This window comes from Paramacrobiotus metropolitanus, unplaced genomic scaffold, assembly GCF_019649055.1.
Source record: "Paramacrobiotus metropolitanus isolate TYO unplaced genomic scaffold, Prichtersi_v1.0 Parri_scaffold0000063, whole genome shotgun sequence".
Taxonomy (NCBI): Eukaryota; Metazoa; Tardigrada; class Eutardigrada; order Parachela; family Macrobiotidae; genus Paramacrobiotus; species Paramacrobiotus metropolitanus.
Genome location: NW_026570283.1, coordinates 210,727 through 232,321, shown reverse-complemented (window position 1 = coordinate 232,321; position 21,595 = coordinate 210,727). Strand labels below are relative to the sequence as shown.

The 21,595-nt window shown below is 42.4% G+C and overlaps 4 protein-coding genes across 4 annotated transcripts; 3 read left to right on the top strand and 1 right to left on the bottom strand.

Annotated features, from left to right (window-relative positions):
- Nucleotides 1–95: 95 nt before the first annotated feature.
- On the top strand, nucleotides 96–6,149 carry LOC129593683 (uncharacterized). Its single transcript, XM_055490122.1, has 13 exons — nucleotides 96–468; nucleotides 533–660; nucleotides 828–912; nucleotides 989–1,112; nucleotides 1,382–1,560; nucleotides 1,789–2,073; nucleotides 2,139–2,558; nucleotides 2,643–3,011; nucleotides 3,814–3,944; nucleotides 4,445–4,625; nucleotides 4,779–5,075; nucleotides 5,245–5,637; nucleotides 5,700–6,149. Exons 1-13 carry the CDS (start codon nucleotides 267–269, stop codon nucleotides 6,074–6,076), a joined length of 3,171 nt encoding a protein of 1,056 aa, XP_055346097.1. The 5' UTR covers nucleotides 96–266; the 3' UTR covers nucleotides 6,077–6,149.
- A 1,073-nt stretch (nucleotides 6,150–7,222) lies between these two features.
- LOC129593708 (allene oxide synthase-lipoxygenase protein-like) lies at nucleotides 7,223–11,291 on the top strand. Its single transcript, XM_055490146.1, has 16 exons — nucleotides 7,223–7,481; nucleotides 7,715–7,906; nucleotides 8,017–8,082; nucleotides 8,153–8,348; nucleotides 8,527–8,759; nucleotides 8,832–8,964; nucleotides 9,026–9,150; nucleotides 9,222–9,289; nucleotides 9,446–9,563; nucleotides 9,688–9,780; nucleotides 9,871–10,037; nucleotides 10,134–10,225; nucleotides 10,289–10,404; nucleotides 10,573–10,630; nucleotides 10,695–10,806; nucleotides 10,930–11,291. Exons 1-16 carry the CDS (start codon nucleotides 7,396–7,398, stop codon nucleotides 11,100–11,102), a joined length of 2,028 nt encoding a protein of 675 aa, XP_055346121.1. The 5' UTR covers nucleotides 7,223–7,395; the 3' UTR covers nucleotides 11,103–11,291.
- A 704-nt stretch (nucleotides 11,292–11,995) lies between these two features.
- LOC129593762 (uncharacterized) lies at nucleotides 11,996–13,981 on the top strand. The gene is made up of 3 exons (XM_055490218.1): nucleotides 11,996–12,352; nucleotides 12,878–13,102; nucleotides 13,594–13,981. The coding sequence occupies exons 1-3, from the start codon at nucleotides 12,265–12,267 to the stop codon at nucleotides 13,794–13,796; spliced, it is 516 nt and encodes a 171-aa protein (XP_055346193.1). The 5' UTR covers nucleotides 11,996–12,264; the 3' UTR covers nucleotides 13,797–13,981.
- A 1,841-nt stretch (nucleotides 13,982–15,822) lies between these two features.
- Nucleotides 15,823–18,519, bottom strand: LOC129593774 (homeobox protein six1-like). The gene is made up of 4 exons (XM_055490234.1): nucleotides 17,956–18,519; nucleotides 17,323–17,588; nucleotides 17,116–17,255; nucleotides 15,823–16,361 (listed from the first exon to the last, which is right to left on the bottom strand). The coding sequence occupies exons 1-4, from the start codon at nucleotides 18,326–18,328 to the stop codon at nucleotides 16,157–16,159; spliced, it is 984 nt and encodes a 327-aa protein (XP_055346209.1). The 5' UTR covers nucleotides 18,329–18,519; the 3' UTR covers nucleotides 15,823–16,156.
- Between the last annotated feature and the right edge of the window lie 3,076 nt (nucleotides 18,520–21,595).

Below are 21,595 nucleotides of genomic sequence, written 5' to 3'. Positions count from 1 at the left end.
TGAATAGGGTAATCTGCAATATCGCATGCATTGAACGTTGTTTCGAAGTCACACCGGTGAAACAAAGAAGTGCGTGTTTGGGTAATACACAAATATACAAGTCTCTTGTTTTGTCAGTGCTGTAAAAAATTGTCATAATAAAACGAGTTTCCTAGCGTATGCTACAGTAGGATACTGTGAGGCATGCACAACTAAGATAGTATAACCGGCTGCTTTTTAAATTATTCCGCCACAAGCGGAACTGCCTGTTAAATTCTGATCACTACATGCTGCATGTAGTGTATGCATTGGTTCGCATCCTTTGTGGTTTGCTGGATGTGCTTTCGACAGGAACCGAAGCATCTCGCATTGGTACGTACGCGTACATCATCATCATGGGTTATCCTGGGGTCTTGCGTGCAACTGCACTTTTGTGGTTGTATTTGGATCTGACAATCCAGCAGCTTCCGGAAGGTTCGCATGCAAATTGTCAGTACCTCGTGTAACTAAACGTGTGTACTGATGCAATGGAAGAGAAAAGCTATCCTTTCAGACTGGAAATCACGCATCTCACCGGAAATTCTGGAAAAGTATTTAGGTCAGAATACAACGGTCGGATACAGCAGTCAGCACTACGAAGGTGACATTGATGGGATTGATCCAGAAGCAACGAATTCGAGGGTAATTTTGCGGTAAAAAGTCGCTGAACCGTGCTGAAGTCTGCTGAATTTGTCTGCTGTCGTAAATCTGCTTAGCAGTAAATCGGTGAATTAGCAGCTGAGTTGCGGTCAATTATTACATAAGTTGTCTGGAAACTACAAATTGACCACTTCGTTCTGGTCTTGAAGGAGAAAACCTTCGCTAACTTCATCAACAAAGACGAAAACGTCTGGCCAGACGGTATCGTTCCTTACTTCGTCAGTCCCATTTTTAGTAAGAATTCGCACTCCAGCGTACCTGTTAATTACGCTATTAAACCATTGCACGCTGTGAACCAGATTGCTTCTAGATTCCAAAGAGCGAGTTAGGATTCGCAGAGCTCTGCGGATGATGTCGGATTCCACATCACAATGCGTGACATTCGTGGAGCGTACCGACCAAGAGGACTACATTAAATTCGTGCGCGGCATGAAGTAAGCGATCTCGCATTGGATAGCTAGCATGCTGATCAGGAGTGTCGGTCGGATCATGAGTAGCGTAGTTTGGATTTCGTAACTCGAACAGATGCAAGCTAAGTAAGGAGATTTACGAGTTACGACACATTGGCATGTGCTATGTATTGTACAAGGCCCTTCTTTGCGGGCGAATTAATACGTAACACTGCATCCGGAGATTTCGCCGCTTACTTGCACGCTTACACGACGCTGTCTTTAACTACTTACCCTGCTAACTAATGCCGCAGGTGTATATCGTATATTGGAAAACAGGGAAAAGAACAAATTATTCAGTATCTGCCGGAATGCGTCCGGGAATACGGAGACATCCAGCACGAGGTCATGCATGCCCTGGGTTTCTATCACGAGATGAGTCGCAGTGACCGCGATGCCTACATCACCATCAACTACGACAATGTAGCCGTCGGTAAGACGCGGCCAGTGGTGAATTACAGGGTGCGCTCGAGGAGCCATGGCACCCTTTGATGCGAAGCCTTTAAAAGAAGGGATTCTGTACACTGCGCAGTGTTTGGCGTGAGGTCATCAAACATTTGAGCACATATCTTCGGTGCGAGGTCCCTGGACCAAGTTCGCCACTGGCCAGAATGCTATCTGCTTAAGCATTTTTGATTATTCCATAATAGGGCTTCTTTAGGAGACACCGCAAACTTCAATAATTCCGAAGGTAACACTTTCGGTCTCCCCTACGATTACACATCGATAATGCATTATCCCTTCAACGCCTTTGCAAAGAATCCAAACCTTCCGACAATTATTCCCAAAGCTAGCGGTGGACAACCGCAGTGTATGGGCCAACGCCATGGTTTAAGCGCATTGGACATCATCAAAATAAAGATAGCTTACAAGTGTATGGACCAGGCGGATGTGGCGACAATGGACTGGAAGAAATATATGGAAACGCACCCGGTTTGCGCAACACGTGAGTACGTGAGCAACTAACATGTGCTTTATAAACTCATCAAGTTGCAAATTTTCTCGCTGCAGCTGTCTTAAAACAGAACGAGGAACTGGAGTTTAACACAAGCGTAGTCTCTCCTTCCGGCGAGTACATACTCGTTTTTCAGCCCGATAACAACGTGGTTCTTTATCGCAAATGCGACAATGCGGTCATCTTTGCTACCGATACTTTTGGACTAGCAAGCTTCCCCGTGCAAGTGATCTTAGACAAAGAAGGTCAGCTAAAGGTGCGCGACGCCGAGTCTGGTAGAAACTTATGGACAGCATGGTCGGGAGGGAAAGGCAAGGACAAAGCGTACCCAGCATCCAAATTGTACCTGTCAGATTCAGGTTATCTGTACCTGTGCAGTAACAAAGCGGGTTGCTATTGGCGCTCCATTGGGTACCATGTTAGAAGCTGCAATGGGAATCCGGATTTCTTTCCTTCTGAATCGTATCAACACAAAGGTTTGTTGTTCAGTTCGCTGTATAGTTTTGTGACAATTTCCTACCGTTGGAAAAACCAAAAACTAAAGAATATCTGTTTTTTAGTCATTGTTTCTGCTGGGCAGAACGTAAAGGAGAATCGGGCTTACTATTCGCCGGACAGACGATTCTACGTGCGCTTCGCCGCTTCCAAGTTCTTTCTTCGGAGGAAATGCGATCACCGTCTTGGCTTCCAGGTTCCGACACTTACGGAGCCGAATGAGAGCGGGCCGGTAGCTGGCCCGATTCTTCGACTGACCTTAGGATACGATGGAAAACTGGCCATGTACGATGAAGATGGTGATCCGGTATGGAGCACAACGGCAGCAGGCGACCAGTACCGAAATGCCCAGTTGCGGTTGTATGATGATGGCTTTCTGTATTTATGCTCCGATGCTGGATGTTACTGGCAGTCTAGTGGATTCCTTGATAACTGCTAACCGGTCGCATCCTCTGCAGTTTGTACTTTTTTGTACTGGTACTTGAAGTACGTCGCCGCATAGTCACTGGTCATTTGATGGTCAGCGGTGTGCCCTTCTCTGGTGGCAACTGACTTGTGAGATCACTGCTTTTTGTTGTAAAACGATGAATTTCCTAATTTCGTGAATGACGGGTTGTGAAACCGTCTCATGTCAACCATTCCCGTTTGATACAGAGTACAGGTTTGACGCAGTGGGATAAATCTGTAACTGCTTCGTGGCCCGAGTAGCAGCTTCTGTACGCCATCAAGCACCTCCGCTAGCAGCTAACGGTTACGTAATACGCCAGAAGCAAACATTAGCAAGAATCACATGCACTAGCTTCCACAGTGAACCAGTTTCCATTGTTCCTAGTTTTTCCTTCGGGCCGCTAGCGTGTAAATTATTATCGCGCAGCTTCAATAGTACTACAAACGACGCTAAGCATTCTGATAAGGCAATGAAATGCAGACGTAGTTCCAAACTTTAAGGGAAGCTGCTTTTCAGTGACACCTTGTTGTACGATTTCCACATCTCAGTTAGATCGGGTTAGTGTTAACAAATGGAGCGCGTAACTGCCATGAACGGGAGATGGATGCAAATATGGAGCATAACGATTGTAATTTTTTTGTTATATCTACCGGAAGGTTCATCACAACTGCCAGCTGGTAATTATGATAGCAAAAGAAATTAGTAATTTGAACGATGTTGGAATGATCAATACTGGTCACGTTGCACTGTTGCTGTACAGATACAATAATGCTGGTGCTTCGTCGTAGACTGGAAGTCGTACATCTCACCAGAAATTCTGGACAAATACATAGGAAGGGATTCCAATTCATTGGGCTTTAGTGACAAACTATTTGAAGGAGACATAGCGGGGATTGATAAGGATGGTGGATTGTCTGATGTAATTTGCTGACACAATACCCAAAACGTTAAACTTAACTAATATTCCAAGGAAATGTTGCTTTACCGTAGTCCGATAAAGCAGCGGCTAATTTTATGGACACGGCATCATCGCGGTGGCCCGACGGAGTTGTTCCGTTTGCTATTAGCGATACATTCAGTACGCTCTCAGTTGCTATTACTTACTTGTGCCTGGTATAACATGCTAACCATTAACCACTCCGTAAGCTACTAAACAGACATCAAAACTGATCTTTGTCTTTTATTAGCTCCACGAGAGATCGGAGTTATTTGGAAAGCCTTACAAGAGATGTCGCGACTAACGTCCAACTGCGTAAAATTCACTGAACGCACGCACTAACGAAGGCGTTTATCTCAGATTTGTTCGTCGTTTCGCGTAAGTGCTGTCCTTCCATATTTGACCGTGAGTGCAATGCAGCTAGCAGCGCCAGTCCAAGCATCTCCATTTCGTAACTCATTTTTCTGTCGTTTAGTTGTCAGTCATTCATTGGGCGAGATGCTTACGGGCCGCAACCGCAACCGATCGAACTGGCGCCGGCATGTGTCGTCGAAATAGGCGACGTGCAACACGAGGTCATGCACGCTTTGGGTTTCTTCCACGAAATGAGTCGATCGGACCGCGATGATTACGTTACCATCAACTTTCAGAACGTGCAAGAAAGTGAGCTTCAAATTTGTTAGAAGCATTAACATCCCCGCTAGTATTCATTCCGAGCAGAAAATGCATTGTAAATGAATACCCCTTTTACTAAATTGATACAATGCCGCATCACTAATAGGCATGTATGTAGTCTCATTCGCAGTACTTTAACAGATTCCAAGAGCAATTTTGAGTTTAAGTCCGGCAACACCTTCAAGCTACCTTACGATTATTCGTCAGTCATGCACTACCCGATAACTGCTTTTGCGAAAAACACCAGCATCCCTACCATAATACCCAAGAAGAAATGCCGGGGTAAACAGTGCAGCGCACAGTGCATCGCTCAAAGAAAGAATCTCAGCCCACTGGATGCCATCAAAATCAAAATCGCCTACGGCTGCATGAAGCAATCCGAATTTGACGCAACCAATTGGCTGCAGCATATGCAAGATAATCCAATGTGTTCACAAGGTGGGTAAATGCTGAGTCAACGAATTCAAAGATAGCGCAGTTCCCAGATCCTCTTATTCAAGCAATGCTGTGGAGGTGCTCGGTAGTATCTGTAGTACGCGAGTATCTGCTTTTGCGTATTTGTAGTCACAATATTGCTGTTGATTATTATGTGATTGTCTCCATACAGCCGTCCTAAAGAGCGGATATCAGATGAACCCCGGCGGCAACTTTTATTCTCCATCATCATCATTCCGATTGAGTTTTCAGTCCGACCGCAATCTGGTACTGTACCGCCAATGCGATGAAGCGGTAGCATTCGCAACGGATACTTATACCGTGCCCAATGTTACCGCGATTCTGTACGATGACGGACATTTCGTAGTCAAGAACGCCAAAGGCGATTCACTATGGTCGACGGAAACCTGGGGATACGGAGATTCACAGCTGCTCTTGTCGGATTCGGGATACTTTTACTTGTGCAATCAAGCCGTAGGATGTTATTGGCGGTCCGTTAGTTTTCACAATCCAAACTGCAACGAAACTTCGGATTATCACCCAGCTGAGATATATCCGTACCAAGGTTATTACGCGCGTTTTGACCTTTCCAACTTATGGTTGAAATTATTTACGTTTCCCTTACAGTTGTTCTTAAAGCGGGAGAAGACTTGGACTTAGATTCTGAAAGCTACTCTCCGAACGGCAGATTTCGTTTAGAAGTATACAAAGCGAAACAGTTAGTCGTGTGGCGCGAATGTGACTATCGGCAAAGTTTTAAAGCGTCAACTGCAAGGAATATCGCACGGGTCGCCATGCAGAGCGACGGTAATTTAGTCATTTATGACCAGGACAAAAAATCCATGTGGAGCTCCAGGACCTGGCGAGGCAACTACATCGATCCGGAACTGCGGTTGTACGATAATGGATTTCTGTATTTGTGTGATTATAATGGCTGCTACTGGCAGTCCAGTGGTTTTCTGGATACATGCAGCTTGAAACGTCGTCAGATGTCAAACATCTGAATGGTTTAGCTAGCTTGACTTAGAACTGTCTGAATCCTTTATGTTTCTGCAGCTGCTTCGTTGTTGGCAGTGAGTTGACTGCAACTTTGAAACCTGCAAGCGGTTGTACGTGCTGGTCAGATGCCGTCGCGGCGTCACTTCACAAAGTACCCACAACACAACATTGTTTCCCCTAAAACCCGTTTGAAGCGTCTTTCTGTGCAGGTAAACTTGCCTGAATTGTGGTGATCATTATCCATTATCCAGCTAAGCAATAACGATAATAAGTAAAATCAGGGTGGACATTTTCACAGCTAAGAACACTCGATGCGCAACGCGGTTACTGCAGCAGTCTATTTATGCTATCATGTCGCAGTTCGCACATCTAAATTGTTATTATTAATTTTATAAAATTAGCTACTGCTACTGGGGAGTGGGGACCACCAGGGTAGATCAACTGATTGACTGCACTAACATGAATAATTATAAGACCGCACTACTAAGTCTACTATTGATGTCATAACACTTCGCTCACCAAAAATGTGGAAACTACTAATATTATAATACGCGTATACAGTAGATAACACGCGAGCATAGCGATACGAATACCTATGCACGCAACAATAAGCTACATTTCGTATCTGTATGATTAAACATCGTTACTCAAACGATATTAATAAGATTGCTGCACCAGGTGACGAAAATCTAGTGCATCTTTGACAACATCCGCATATGAGGCAGTCGCAACCGCTTTAAAGTTGGTTTTTATTTGAAACGTCTATGCCGCCCGGAAGTAAAGAGGGCACAACGTCGCTGGTAATACGGTAGTTCTATACGTGGTATGTGTTGCCTTTAACGTTGTGAGTAAGCGGTAGTTACAGTAAAGTAATATAACCATTAGACGACGTGTAACTACCGTGTCAATACGTAAACAACTTTACAATGCTTAGGCACTCTTTTACAGCCGCACTGCTACGCTCCAAAGCTAAACAGTACACTATTGCCATTGTCATAGCGTGTTATTGCTGCCTGAAAGCCAACTTGTCGCGGTAAAACGGAGGGAGGGAGTACAGACGCTTGTTACCAACACGGCAGAGCAAAGATGCTAAAGTAAATACAACCAACTCTTGAATCAGCGAAAATGGCCGTGCGCGCCGGCAATAAAAAACTAAACCATTCAGCACACTATGACAGACCCGGCTGAATTAACACACTGTGAAATAACGACAGCGCGTTCCCAATTTTGCATTTGTATCAAGCTTGTATGGCAGGCAGCATTACTTGACTGGAAAATCAGTACTTGAACTGGAAGAGTATCCTTGTTAACCGACAACCAGAAAATGGGAAATATCGGCAGCTTACCAAATAGCCATTTGGTTATTCATGTGAAGACAGGCGACCGGAAAGGCGCTGGAACCGATGCAACGTGAGTGCCGGGTTAATTTGGCCGGCTTCGCATATCAAGCCGCTGTAAATCCACAAGGCGCTGTGTTCAACATCAGTATTTTTTGGGACACGTTTGAACAGTTTCTAATATCATTGGGCGATTTTTAGCAGTGCAGAATATCATTTACGTAGCTACAAGCTGGAACGGGAGTACCCCCGGGATATATGTTGCAATATTAATACATGTCTCGCAGTCCAGTATCTGAATTGCAGAATTAAGTGCAAGTTATACGACACCGCCGGCGTTTTTACCGACGAACTGAAACTGGCCCGCTTTTGGCACAACGACCACGAAAGAGGCCAAGTGATGGAATTTGCCGTGCCGGGATCGTTTGTACCCGTCGGATTTGGTGAAGTGGCCAAACTAGAGTTATGGCGCGATGCCTTCGGATTTGGTGACAGCTGGTAAGCAATACAACACTTGTACGATTAAAGGAAATGCCTTCTTTTTTGCATTTTGTTAGTACGTTTTTATTGGAATAATTTGGTATTACTGCAGTATTTTGCTTCCACAGGTACCTGGATCTGATTTACGTAGAGGACACGAATACTGGAAAAAAATACTATTTTCCCGCACAAAGGTACTGTGCGATTAATACGACACTATAATAATAACTCTTCGCAGTTAACGCTCCACTGATTTTGTGACAGATGGATCAAAGCCAACACCCGGTATGTAATGAAGCATTACGATACCTGTCTCCCGCAGTTCGACGAAGAACCTCGCAATCGCCGCTTGGAGCTGGAGCACAAGAAATCTGTGTACCGGTATGCTATAAACTCGCCCGGTATGCCGGCACAAGTTGAGCGTCTTCCAGAAGATGAGACCTTCTCGGACTCCTATAAGGTGCACTGATTTCATTGCTAGAAGCTGTTTGTATATTTTCAGCAATTACTGTTTGTATTCGCTAATTTGTTTGTTGTACCTCATAATTTAATATTTATTTTCTTTCATGTATTGTCTGTTGGCTGGAGTACTCTGTATGTCGTTTCCGGAATTTTATGTCCACAAATTAATTTTGTAGTGGGACATCGTCTCGAACAAGATAAAGTTTATCAAAGACCGCAAACTAATATCCGTTAGCAGTGGTGTACTAGCACAATGGGAATCATGGGAAGATCTCCGCCGACTGTATAAATACAGCATGGATATGCCACTGGGAGCTAAGCACTGGAACAATGATCTATGGTTTGGTACCCAAAGATTGCAAGGATGCAATCCAGTGCTGATTCGCTTGTGCAAGCAGATTCCTAACAAGTACAGATCTTCATAATTCTTTATGATCTCACGAATTTCTGTTGATAACCGCGCTTACGTCAATTTATACAGTCTGACACTGGACTTGAAACGAGCGGAGGCCATCCTGGATGGCACGCCGGTGTCGGAAGCTGTAGCACAGAGCCGGATCTTTATTGTGGATCTGAAAATCCTTGATAACCTCGCATGCAAAGATAATCGACCGGTTAGAATTACTTTTGGATAATATTACGCTCTTCACTGTGAAATTCCATTTTAATTTACAGTTATGTGCACCCATCGCGTTGTTTCACTTGGATAGAAAGGGCAACTTTCTCCCCTTGGCCATCCAATTGAAGCAGCACCCGTCTCCCACAAATCCAGTATTTTATCCTACGGATAATCCTTATGCGTAAGAAATTCAGACAAATCTTCGATGAGCTCAATAACAAGGTGCTCACGTCTTCGCTTTCTATTGAGTAGATGGCTTCTGGCCAAAATGTGGTACAACAATGCCGACGCTACCTTCCACCAGTCATGCACACATCTTGGTAAGGGGCTGAGAGTTAACACTACTCTAGGACGTACTAATGAAGAACACAACTACGTGTGTGCCTCTAGACCAAGTTCTCCATATTTATTATTTTTACCATACATCTGTACGGTACATTTGGATCTTGCTGCCTGCATGTACGTTGTTTTATCAGGATTCACGCATTTGATGATGGAGGGCGTGGCTGTGTGTTCCCACCGCAATTTATCACCATCACATCCTATCTTCAAGCTACTTGCTCCCCATTTTCTGTTTCTTCTCGCCATTAACACGTACGGTGCCTTGTTAAAAGCCGTATCTTTTCCGATAGTTTTGTTGATGCACTTATAATATTTTCATATCTGTACATGTGAACATGTGATAAGTTAATCTTAACGTAATCGATTATCATCACAGTCGCGGACTGCAGAAATTAATCAATCCCGGTGGATGGGTGGACAAAACCACAACTGTCGGTTGTTCCGGCATGTTTCAGCTTATTGCTCGCGGGTATAGACTGGGATCTTTTAATCTGATTGTACTCCAATATTCTGCAAATAGTTGGATGGTGCAACTGCACCGCACATTTTTTACTATTAGAGTTTTACAATGGCGCCTGGATCGGGATGCCATCCCCGCCAAGGACTGCGCTCACCGTGGCGTAATAGACAAAACAGTATTGCCGTACTATCCGTATCGCGATGATGCCATTGCCATTTTTGAGGCAATCCAGGATTATGTTACCGTGATTGTCAAAGATGTATACGGTCAGTAATTACAGTGTCAAAAGTGCAGGTCGTACAAACCTTGGAGTTACGAGTTACTTAGCTTTGACTCTGAGCATGCAACGCTTTTATTTTCAGATACTACAGAGAAGATTGCTAATGACTGGGAACTGCAGCAGTGGGTAGCGGAACTGGCAAAAGACAAGGATGTCGGTGGAGTGGGCATTGTGGTAAATCAAACAGGTGCTACTAATAGAGGACGCGTTAGATGACTTTCCAGTTTTGTTAAATAGGGTATCCCAGGAAATGGCAATTTCACCTCACCAGAGCAGATCATTACCACTTTAGCGGCCATTATCAGCAGCTGTAGTGTGGCTCACGCCGCAGCCAATTTTAACCAATATGATGAGTAAGGTTGCTTTGTTTTCACTCTAACCAAAAATGAAGTGTTGCTCGGAATCGAACCCTAACCTACGGCATTTGCGAAAGTGCTATACGGATCTGACAATTTTTGCTTTGGTGTGTAGTATAAACTTTGAGCTAAAGATAGGCTCGATCATTACTTTTTGAACTGCAGGTATGCATTCCCACCCAACTATCCTGCATTTTTATCAGGAGAAATACCTACACAAAAGGTCAGATTTTCTCAGTTTTTGATTGAGCCTAAGACGCATAATCAAGATACCGGTGGACTAACAGGAAGGATACACGGACCGCGATGTACTGCTACAGCTACCCCCTAAAAGCGTTACACTGGATACAATGGTTGTCACTAGACTGTTGAGCTCCAAAGGAACAAATTCTTTGGGTGGTACGTACTACGTACTGCTTTCCAACTTCTTATTTGTTTGTGCCGGTAAAAAGTCCACTGAACATGGACGCTGTGTACTCGTACAGACTGCACGAGGTGATGTTATTATCTGTGTGTTCACAGATTTCGAAGTGCAATACTTGTATGACCCAATCAGCGTTGAGGCCGCCAAAAAGCTACGTCAGAGACTAATAGTGATTTCCAAAAGTATTCGAGAAAGGAATGCGCAGTCTACCACCAAGTTTCCCTATCCTTGGCTAGACCCAGAAATTGTGCCTAATTCAATTAGTATTTAGTAATTTTGCTGTTTGTCAGAAGCAATAATATAAAAAAATTCTTTTGATTGTTTGACAGGCATTGCAAGTTGCAGTAAATACATGCATCGACAAACATTTGCAAGTACGATCAACTGATTTGACAGCATGCTGCCGACAAAATCATAGACACATACACGTGACGTTCAAAACGTCAAAAACATGATTAAAGTTTACCGTAGATGCGTCGCTTACATGATATTATGCATTAAACACCTCAGTGCTGTTTCGTTTCCGGTGAAACCGCTGTTTTCTTCGTGTTCGTTATTGGTGATTACTACTGTATTACGAGTGCTATTGTGTTCATTTCTTTTTTACTAAAATTTTCATTGTATTTTAGTGAGCTGATAGTTGATACACCTTCCGAACAGAAAATTTGTGTAATGTAACATTTGTCACATTAATGTGATGTCATGATATTCGGTGACAGGTCGCATAATACCGAAACCACTTGTTATGTCTGTTTGGTAAAACTGTCCTGCATCTCACGACATTGTGGAATACCATACAGTTGTAAAATGCGAGCACGATACATAACATCACAGCAGACAATCTTATTCAGTAAAATAGGTCGTAAAAGTATCCAGCCAAACGTACGCTGGTACTCTGTACTATTGTGTGCTGTGTTTAATTTTCCATACTCGTATGTATTGCCTACAAAGAACATGATTCTCTGTGTTCCGTTGTCCTTATTCATCAAGCTGACTTACGATCGAACACAATGCACTGTAACATAAACAACACCAGACGGTTTTATATTGAGCGGCAACATGGACTATGCCGGAATAGTAGCAAGCTCCGCATACGACTGTGTAATTGGTCGCTCTAACACACTATTCGAGTAATTATTATTAGCCGATCATTCATAACCAAGAGGCAACGTTACATCATGGCCATACCGTATATATGCTAGTTGACGTGATTAGCAGTTCGATCGATCGATGAAACACTGAAGTAATTAGACTATTTTGGCGTTCGGATCCCATATTTCGCTTAAGTCAATATAAAGAAACCATCTTTTTCATCTGATAATAATTAGAAGTCGATTATACACAGACGAGCAGTCTTGTTTTAAGTTTCCGGTGCATTATTATTCCGTATAATATCATTCGTTTTAAAGTAAATCATTTTATTAGATCGTACCATGGAATCTTTTAGAATTGTGCTGTTGTTCTCCTGCATAGCCGCGGCCACGGCCAATACTTTCACTCTTCCCGATTCACATTCCTTAAGTAAGGCAACCGGTGAACCGTATAGTTTAATACAGAAATTAATTTTATCGAAGGTTATTCAATGCGGTCACCTGAAGACGTATTCAGGTATCGATATTTGCATGCGCTCATTGCACTGCCTTTATATTTTCGTACAGTTACGTTAATTATGCTAGTTGGATCAGTTTACTGGAGTCTCTTTAGTGCCTTTCTCTTATGTGTTACCAATCTCTAAATTTACTCGGTTGGACATCTGCAGGAAAATTTTTTTGTTTAATTTCATCAGCCATTATTTGCATTACAATTTTTGCAAGTTAACGATTATTGATTGCATCCCTTATAGGAGTTAATTGTAATGTTAATTCCGATTCAGTATTGCCGCTACATTTTGTATATAATACTTAAATTAAGGCAATGTTTGCGCTAAATATTACATAAATTTCGAAGCGAATTTCCAGTCGCGAATTTCCAGTCGCCTTTCTAAAGCTATTGAAAATGACTGCTCAAAAAGGCAGGTGTCCACGTTCAGCAACCTTTTCGATCTAGGGTTGATGAGACATATTATGCACAAGTTCGCCCAGCCAGCCCAGGTACCAGAAGTAAAGCAAGCCCAGTCCGCGGAAATCTCTTGTTTACCAGACAACTGGAAGACCAGTGGGGGAAAGGGCATCTGTGCCACGACCGACCAACTTGATACAAAATGCTCAGGCGATCTAGAAATCAGTAGCTCTAAGGACTGCAGTGGATTTGATGGCAACTGGTGCTGTTACGGTATGTGATTTGAACACGTTAAGAAACTTTTTTCAAATACCCAATTAAAAAATCTTGAATTTTAATTTGTAGAAGTTAATTTACCGGTAATCATTTATAAAGTTTTGTATCATTCAAAAGTGCGCATTGTCTTGCAATTTTGTTTAGCTTGATGGGCCTACGTTCTCTTTAATTACAGTCTAATTAAAATTGTAATTAACTAATTTTTCCTTACGAAAAACCGTTCGACATGCATTGCATAAATTAGAGCAGAACGATTACAAAAGGTCGCTTGTCCGTTGTTCTTTTCCGTAATTCTATTACCGACACTACGGACGTTAGATGACTGTCTGTGTTCGTACGTTATGCCACTGATGGCCGCTACAAGTCAACAAGCCGATTGTTCGGATTACGCCGGCTAAATGTGATTAATTGGAGTATACAGACTGTACGTGTAGCCATATAGGCATTAATGGGTGTTGTCCAGTAACGCTTCATTTGTCCGTCTACAGTACCAATGAAGGCCGGCAGTGCAACTAAGCAGACAGTAGCAGCATCTGCACCTAAGGAGGAAAAGATTAAACTGTCGGTAGCCGGACCCATCAATCCCCATCCCGCTCTCACCCGCCAAAGACTACAGCTGCAGAAGATCAACAATGTACAGAATGCGATGAACCGCCGCCGAATTCCAACCTCAGTTATGAACCATTTTTAAAGTAGACTGCTGGAGAGTCCTACCTGACACATCTCTGCCTCGAGTATAATATGAAGAGCTGCTACGATGCGGTTTGGCTTGTGCCGGCATTGTTGTACAAAGCTGAACAAATCGGTTAAAAAATCTATGCTAGCAAAACCTAGGTTTAATTGCTTGTTTAAAACTTTCATAAACTTTCAGCACGGCACGCATACTTTAAATCCTGTAACCCAAAAGCAAAAGCATAATTAAATTATGCAGTTCAAATACACATAAGACCGGAAAAACAGGAAGAAATTGCAAACCTCTACTTAAGCTCGATATGCAAATGCGTACGAGTACCATATTGCAATCAAAATGTTACCTTTATACATACAGTGGATTTCATAAAGGTGGTAACATTCACAGCTGATAGCGTTACTTCGACAAATTTCTTATATGGGCTCGCCTTAGCTTCCCTTGCCTGGGCTCCCGGGCAGTATGGGAAGCCGTCTTTATGCGCGTTACGTTATTACTTACACTTTCACAGCCGTTACGGCTGCAGTTGAAAATTTTGATTTGTACATAGTTATTTTGACAGTACTTCTTCAGCATCCAGTTTTGTATCAAAGCTCAGAAAGTTGCATCAACGGCAGATTCAAAATCTTTCTAAAGTTATGCTGGTAACTTTGTCAAACGAAGCGCGAATGTTGGAATTTTTCAGTTTGTTTTACGGTATAAGTAAAAAACACGTCTCTGCTAAAACTCCAGTATATTTAATTGGATGGGTTTTCTTAACTAACCGGGAGCCCAGATATGGGCTCGTATTTTATAGGAAACCTATATAACGAATCTGTCGAAGTACTTCTATGTATAAGGGTGGATAAAACACCATTTTGATGTATTGTATGATGAGTACCGTACAAGTGAAACTCATGTGCCAATTAGTTAATATTGGAGACAAAAATACACAAGAATCGAATGTATATACAAAAAAATTATGCATCGTAATTCTTGTTAAAAAACCCACTGTCATGATCGGATTACAAGTAGAGCATATTGAAACACTACAGGAATCATGCATGCCACGCCAGAATGCTCATTGACTGTAATCCGAGATATTTTTAACTACATATGGAACAATTATGGCTGGGCTCAATTAGACAAGATAAACGAAGCCGGGAGAGGTGGAGATACAATGGGACACGCTGCTGGAGTGAATGGCGCATGTCAGCAGGAAATGTCACAGTTAGCATTGATTGTCGGCGCAGATTACCATTAAGGGATCAACTGCAGCAGCGGCACAGGAAGGAAGCCGAGGCGCAAGTGGCCGACAGGCACATTGTGTCTAACGTGTAATCAAGCTACGGCTCATCCTGCTTACAAGCCTTATTATCTTCATTATTCGCACCAAGAAAATGAGCGCTGTCACAGGGAAACTAGAGACGCACAACGCAGCTATTAGTGCCATTTACGGGCATAACAAATTACTGCCGGTTGTTGTTCTTTGCCCATTGCGGACTGGCAGCGTTCCTGCTGGGTTCAAAACAGTTTACGCAGATTTTCCCGTCAATCTGGCAAATTTAATGCCAATATACAATAAAAAAGGCTTTCAGTAAGCCGTAAAGGCACGACGAGTGAACACACAATGCAAATTTCCGTGCCGCATTTCTAGAAAAACTTTCGTACAGCACCTACCGGTAGTTGTGATGGTAGTTGGACCCAGTAAAATTCTTGTAATTTGTTTGGTAGTTATTTATCTCGAGCTATACCAAGGGAAGTATATAATGGGTACTGTCCTGTTCTGTTATATACTATCCTTGGCTATACAGGATCAGAGGTCCCGTTTATACAAAACTATAGATTAAGAAGATGCTCGTAATTATTGTAATCAAAGATGAAGCGACTTTTCATCATACTACTCGTAGATTACCAGATTGTTTAGATTTTCTCATAGGTGCAAATCCATATTTGGAAGTGTAGAAAAACTAGCTCAGTTACTTATCAACCGTGACCTTTAGGTGTTTACTAACTGCCTTTTCACTTAAAAATTCAGGAGTAACAGCGCTTATAATAAAATACATTTGCTTTAAACAACATCCCTTTTTTGACTTTGAATATTTGAGATCATTTGAGAGAAGTTATAGAATCCTACGACTGCAACTGTGAGTATACTTATTATCAATCATTAGCGAAATCCAGCCGGATAAAGATGAGGAATCGCCGTTTGGCCCATTTGCATTTGACTGTGTCGGTGCATGGGTGATGTCCGCCCATGATTACTCGGTGAGTCGGTTGAGCGCATGTGACCCTGGGCGTGATGTCCAGTGATTTGACGCTCCCGCGACCCCTCGAAATGTCCCACATCTTCGTGTAGAGCCAAGCTGCTGTTTACTCCTGGACTATGAGTTTGCATTATGATGGTAACTGGACTCCATGGAGTGTTGGGTGTTACTGGGCTGTAGCTGGTGTAGAGCGATGGGGAACTGACGTGCATTTAAATTGCTGTTGGGGGACACGGACAGCGCGTGCACATTGGCTGCCGGATGAGGCATGTTATAAGCGGCCGCGCCGTATAGCATGTACGGAGGCGACATGCACTCGTCACTGCAAAATATACATAATTCTGATTTTCAAAAGAAGCAATCGATTTTATAGCTGTTTTGCAAACCAAAATTTTGAATGTTGCAGTTTTTGTTGTGGAATTGTGAAACAGATAATTTATTTGTCCTTTTTGCGTTTGCTTCAAAGGCTACTTTGATTTTTGACTGGAAATCACATAGACACCCTCTTCTACCCCAGCCTACTATAGGCAAAATATAACATCAAAACGAGCTGCCTAGTGCCCGTGGAAAAACAGGGTTCAGGCAATAGGCCACTAAAAAGGGGTACCTGTAGTAAAACTGCGTGCAAAAGAGGTACATAGTAAAGGAGTATAGTAAACGGGGGTGAAAACGGTGCCTATGGTGTCTTGTGCCCATTCACTGAGAAGCCAAAAAGTAATAGTTAATCATTAATTCATTATTTTTGTTTTCATGTATAGAAGTACACAATAAAAATATTCAGAGACCAAACGCCATAGCTGTTTTCGTAATCCTACTAGGGCACGATACTGGGCCAGCTAGAAACACTCTACACAATACACATCAAACGATACTCGTACGGATACAATTCTAAGTCATGCCAGTGGCATGAGTTAGAATTGTAATTGTGTTGGCACATTGGCATTACACCATATTACGGTACAAAGTACAAACAACCTTTATTTCTGTGTAAAAAAAACTTAAAACTCAAAATAAAGTTTTTTTTTAACAGACATCTTCGAAAGGGTGCAGTTGAGCACGGCAGGTTGGTGGCTTACCCGGGATGGTAATGTGGTGCACGATCTCGCTGCCGTCGATTTTTAAACCAATTGGAAACTTGTGTGATAGTAAGGCCGGTTTTCTGGGATAAATAGCGCTTTTCTTCCGGCGATGGATAGCGATTCAGTTTGTAACAATCCTGTAATTAAAAAAGTTGTAATGTTTTAACAAGAATTTCTTATTAGGGCAACAATTTCCATGCATACCTTCAGCGCAACTCGACTTTTTTCCTTGAAACAATAAATAGTCTCCTCTCCATCCCAGATGGTTTTTGGGAGTGGAAATTTTCGTCGTAAACGATATTTATCTACGGCGCCTAAAGCGCGACATCGCGCCTTTTCGGCTTCGCTGTAGCGAGCCTGATACCACAGATCCTGCAGTTCTCCGTGATAACTACTGCCGAACGCATGCGATTCTAGTATATTGTACACTTCGCTAAAGCGCCCGTGATTGAATGCCAGCCATGCAGTAGCTAAAAAAAAAAGAGTCTGTGCGTATTGCAAATAGTGTTGTTTACTTACGTTAGAGGCCTATTAATTACTATAGATAAGAATCATAAGATGTTAATTACTCTGTCAAGCTTAATTATACGTTTTCAGAAATAGAATGATAATTCAACTACAATATACAGAAATCTGCTTTTCAATATACGAAAAATATATAGTAATGCCGCCGTATTACGTATATAGGGTTCAGTTTAACGTTGGGTAGTTGTCAATATATGCAATTGAATCCCTTGAGAGTTGAATGCGTTGATGTGTAATTGCTTTCTCTAAGCTGCAAATAGCCTGCAATTAATCGTTAACTAGAATGATTTGATTGCATACAACCATAATTACCTCGCTTGTACATGTCCATCTGAACAATGTCACTGCGTGCCGCAAACATATCCAGCATGGATGACAACATCTTCATATTCCCGCGCTGCAACTGCACATCCATGATGCAACCAATCTGATCAATGGTATACTCCTGACTGCGGAATTTCGGCAGCAACGAATCCGTAGCACTGCGCAGCGGATGCCCCATGGTATCAGCCATGGGTCGCTCATTTTCACTACTAGCCGTGACCGTGAGTCTCGCATCCTCCGGATCACCGCGTTCCACGGTCATTTCGCCGGTGAGAGTGCGCAGATGTGCCAACTGAATAGGACGCTTGTTTGGCGCATGCAGTGAAGGATTTGGCGGAAGGGTGGCAGTCAGATTTTCCATGGAGATAGCTAATTTGTCACACGGCTAAATATGTCAAATATTTGGATGGACGCTATTGTGATATGGTGCAGTGCTGGGCGACTGCCGAAAGGATTTTTAATTAGTTTAGGTATTGTTTAATAACATCTCACTGTATCGTTAATCTGCGAAATGTTACACGCTTATAGGGAACGGAATAGTAGAAATATGAAGCGTTAAAAGGAGTGTGTGTGCGACTGCGAAGCGGACACTTACTGAACCGGCTTCGACGAGAGCGAGAGTTCAGGCGTGGTCTAAAACACGACGAATCGATCGACCAGTCGCCGATCGAGTGCACCCTGTTTCAATGTGGTACAGGCGCTGTTACTTCGGAACGGGCTTCACCAGTTCACCTCACCACCAGACCGAGGCTTTCAGTCATTTTAAAAGACACATTACTTCTGTCGCATGATAACGAATTTGATATTATTATCTTGTACGAGCTCTCTGTAAAGATAAAATTTAGAATGGAACGCCAGTAAGAGTGTTAATTGCCTTTCTCTACTGTTTATTAGTTATTGTGCTAATGACGGTTTAGAATCCTTTTTTCTCTACATTTTGCCGACCCCATCTCACGAGCAGAATCATCTCGAATTAAGTCTTGATGCAGTTTGCTCCGAACCTTCCTAATTAATTTTTGACCGGTTATCTTGCTCCGCGCCTACCACGCCTCCTGTTGCCCCACGCTCATGCGCTTCTTTATCATTTGCCTGCTTTGGTCCCTGAATATTACTTTGTGAATAAACTCTCGCAGTGACCTTGCGTAACGTTGCTGTGTGCTGAGTTCTAACAAATCAATTGTTTAAATTTCAACCATTCTTCTATAATTGTTGCTGCGGTTTGGATCTTGCAGTATAGTACTTGAAAATTAATATAATTTGCCAGTCACTTTCCAGTTACATATTTATTGTAGTCGTTGTTGTTGTTGGGATATTACCACATATTAAACCAGAGATATACCACATATGTTGTTGTTGTTGTTGTTGTTGGTTTACCACATATCAAACCAGAGATCACAATAATATTAAAAAATGGTACAATCGCCTGACAAAAGCGCTATTTAAGGGGAAAAAAGCAGTAGAAAATAAAAGACGCTAGACTACGAGGATGCACGCAGTCGAACCGACAGCAAATTTTTTCAGCGAGACAACCGACAACCATGCACACAAGCAGATTATTTTTTCACATAACAACCACCCGTGAAAGAAAGGTATCGTTTGCACTGTATGCGTAGTACAGGTGACAGCCATCCGTGGATGGCTGGCAGTCGCTTGCACTATGCGCGCGGTTATCGGTTGGTCTCGCTGAAAAAGTTTACTGTCGGTTTGACTGCGTGCATCCTCGTATAGTAAAAACATGGCAACATATATGACACACAAAATCGGTACGAGGATGCACGTACTCAAACCGACAGGAAATTTTTTCAGCGAGACCAACCGACAACCGTGTATATAGTGCATGCGACTGCCAGCCATCTACGGATGATTGTCACCTGTACAACGCAAACAGTGCAAACGGTACCTCCCTTCCACGGGTGGCTGTTTTGTGAAACAATAATCTGCTTGTCGGTTGGTCTCGCTGAAAAAATTTACTGTCGGTTCGACTGCGCGCATCCTCGTATCATATTTGAATTTCGTGATATAAACTAAACCGTCAAACAGTTATTGTAACTTACTCGTATAAATGCAAACGCCTAATTATACATTAATCGCTGGCTGTCTCGGTGGTTGATCAAACATCTCTGCAATCAAAGAAGCATCCTTCCAAAGTTCAGAATTTTGTTTCATAAATAAATTTACCGAGCTGGTCTTTTTGTCGCAGTTTTAATTTTATTAGTTACCTGTCAGAGATTCTGCAAAATGTGCATATATTGTACAGGTCCAATAGCAGCAGATGGTTTTAGATGATGCTGGAAGCATGAGATAATAAGAACAAGTAGAAGTACAGAACATAATATTAATATCTAGATGTGTTCCAAGTATACTTCGAGTGTAATACAACGTAGAGCCCAAATATCTATAATAATTATGTAATTTCTCGAAGTATGCCACACAACAAAGTACAATATCACACACTTAACCGCATACTTAAGTACAGTACAGTACCGCATTCATGTTCACACATTTTTTGAAATAAAATAATATAGATACGAACGCACCAGAAATGACATAAGCTTTTGAACTGCTGAAACAGCACTTTCCGCTTTCAAACAGTCTTGTGTTAGTGAGCCTGTCTGCATTTCGATTGCCATTTACAGAGCATGGAAGACCATCTAGAAACCGTGGTGTCTTACTTCACTACGGTGCATCTGGAAAATGCTATCGAGGCTACGTTTGAAAGAAAGCTATGCAGAACATCCCACTGACATAAGGTCACGTTGCAGCGGTTGCATCATGGATTATTCTGCAACCATGCAATACGGTACAATGTGCGAGCGATATATCAACGTATTCATTCAAACTTGTTTGCAATTTCAGAGGACGACGCTTGTACGACAAGCTTTTTTTCTGGGAACGTTTGGAGTTTGCTGCAATTGAGACAGCAGCAAGCAAGCGAGTCAGGCATCAGGTACGTCAATTACCATCTATTATACTGTACATTATTTTACAGTTATAGACCAAAACAAGTTTACTTATATTAAATAATTAATAAGTTACACCTAATGACGATGCTGTGATATCTTATTATTACAAGACTGTACTGTGGTTTAGCAGGCACTCGAAAACCCTAGAGTATAGACCTTGTCGGGCCACGTAATCGCGCAGTGACTAATGACTGTAATGAGGCACCAGTAACCAGGCTTGACATTAAACTAGAATTACGTGGCGCGGCTTTCTGCAGTTCTTCCACATCAGATAACAAATGTCTTCTAATAGTATTGCTTCTAATAGGTTTCCAGTACTAGGAGCTAGGGTTGTAAACACCAGATGTCGGAACGTAAAGACTAAAGAAGCTCATAATATATTGTAAACTACCTTCGCGCGGGATAAGTTCGACAAAATTCATCGCTTTAATTTCGCGTTGGTTTAAAAATGTATGGCATCGAGTCATCGACTACAAAGTAATTAATGGCCTCGCTCAGTGGGAATTCGCCGAGCAGGGTCACTGTAGTGACTGCACCATCGGCTGGAGCTGTATTCCCGCTATAAGCTGGAGTATTTTCGAAGAGTACAGAAGGCTACAATGTCCTAGCTTGGGCGCCGCCAAAAAGTTCCAGTACACGTTCTTCAATCGCAAGGAGCAATCATG

Coding starts and splice junctions, on each gene's coding strand:
- LOC129593683 (XM_055490122.1), top strand. CDS start 267: ATGCTGCATGTAGTGTATGCATTGGTTCGCATCCTTTGTGGTTTGCTG. Junction 469..532: donor GGAAGGTTCGCATGCAAATT/GTCAGTACCTCG, acceptor CTATCCTTTCAG/ACTGGAAATCACGCATCTCA. Junction 913..988: donor CTTCGTCAGTCCCATTTTTA/GTAAGAATTCGC, acceptor GATTGCTTCTAG/ATTCCAAAGAGCGAGTTAGG.
- LOC129593762 (XM_055490218.1), top strand. CDS start 12,265: ATGGAATCTTTTAGAATTGTGCTGTTGTTCTCCTGCATAGCCGCGGCC. Junction 12,353..12,877: donor TCCCGATTCACATTCCTTAA/GTAAGGCAACCG, acceptor TTTTCGATCTAG/GGTTGATGAGACATATTATG. Junction 13,103..13,593: donor TGGCAACTGGTGCTGTTACG/GTATGTGATTTG, acceptor GTCCGTCTACAG/TACCAATGAAGGCCGGCAGT.
- LOC129593708 (XM_055490146.1), top strand. CDS start 7,396: ATGGGAAATATCGGCAGCTTACCAAATAGCCATTTGGTTATTCATGTG. Junction 10,038..10,133: donor GATTGTCAAAGATGTATACG/GTCAGTAATTAC, acceptor TTTTATTTTCAG/ATACTACAGAGAAGATTGCT. Junction 10,807..10,929: donor AGGAACAAATTCTTTGGGTG/GTACGTACTACG, acceptor GTGTGTTCACAG/ATTTCGAAGTGCAATACTTG.
- LOC129593774 (XM_055490234.1), bottom strand. CDS start 18,328: ATGGAAAATCTGACTGCCACCCTTCCGCCAAATCCTTCACTGCATGCG. Junction 17,256..17,322: donor AAAGTCGAGTTGCGCTGAAG/GTATGCATGGAA, acceptor TTTTAATTACAG/GATTGTTACAAACTGAATCG. Junction 16,362..17,115: donor GCACCACATTACCATCCCGG/GTAAGCCACCAA, acceptor TATATTTTGCAG/TGACGAGTGCATGTCGCCTC.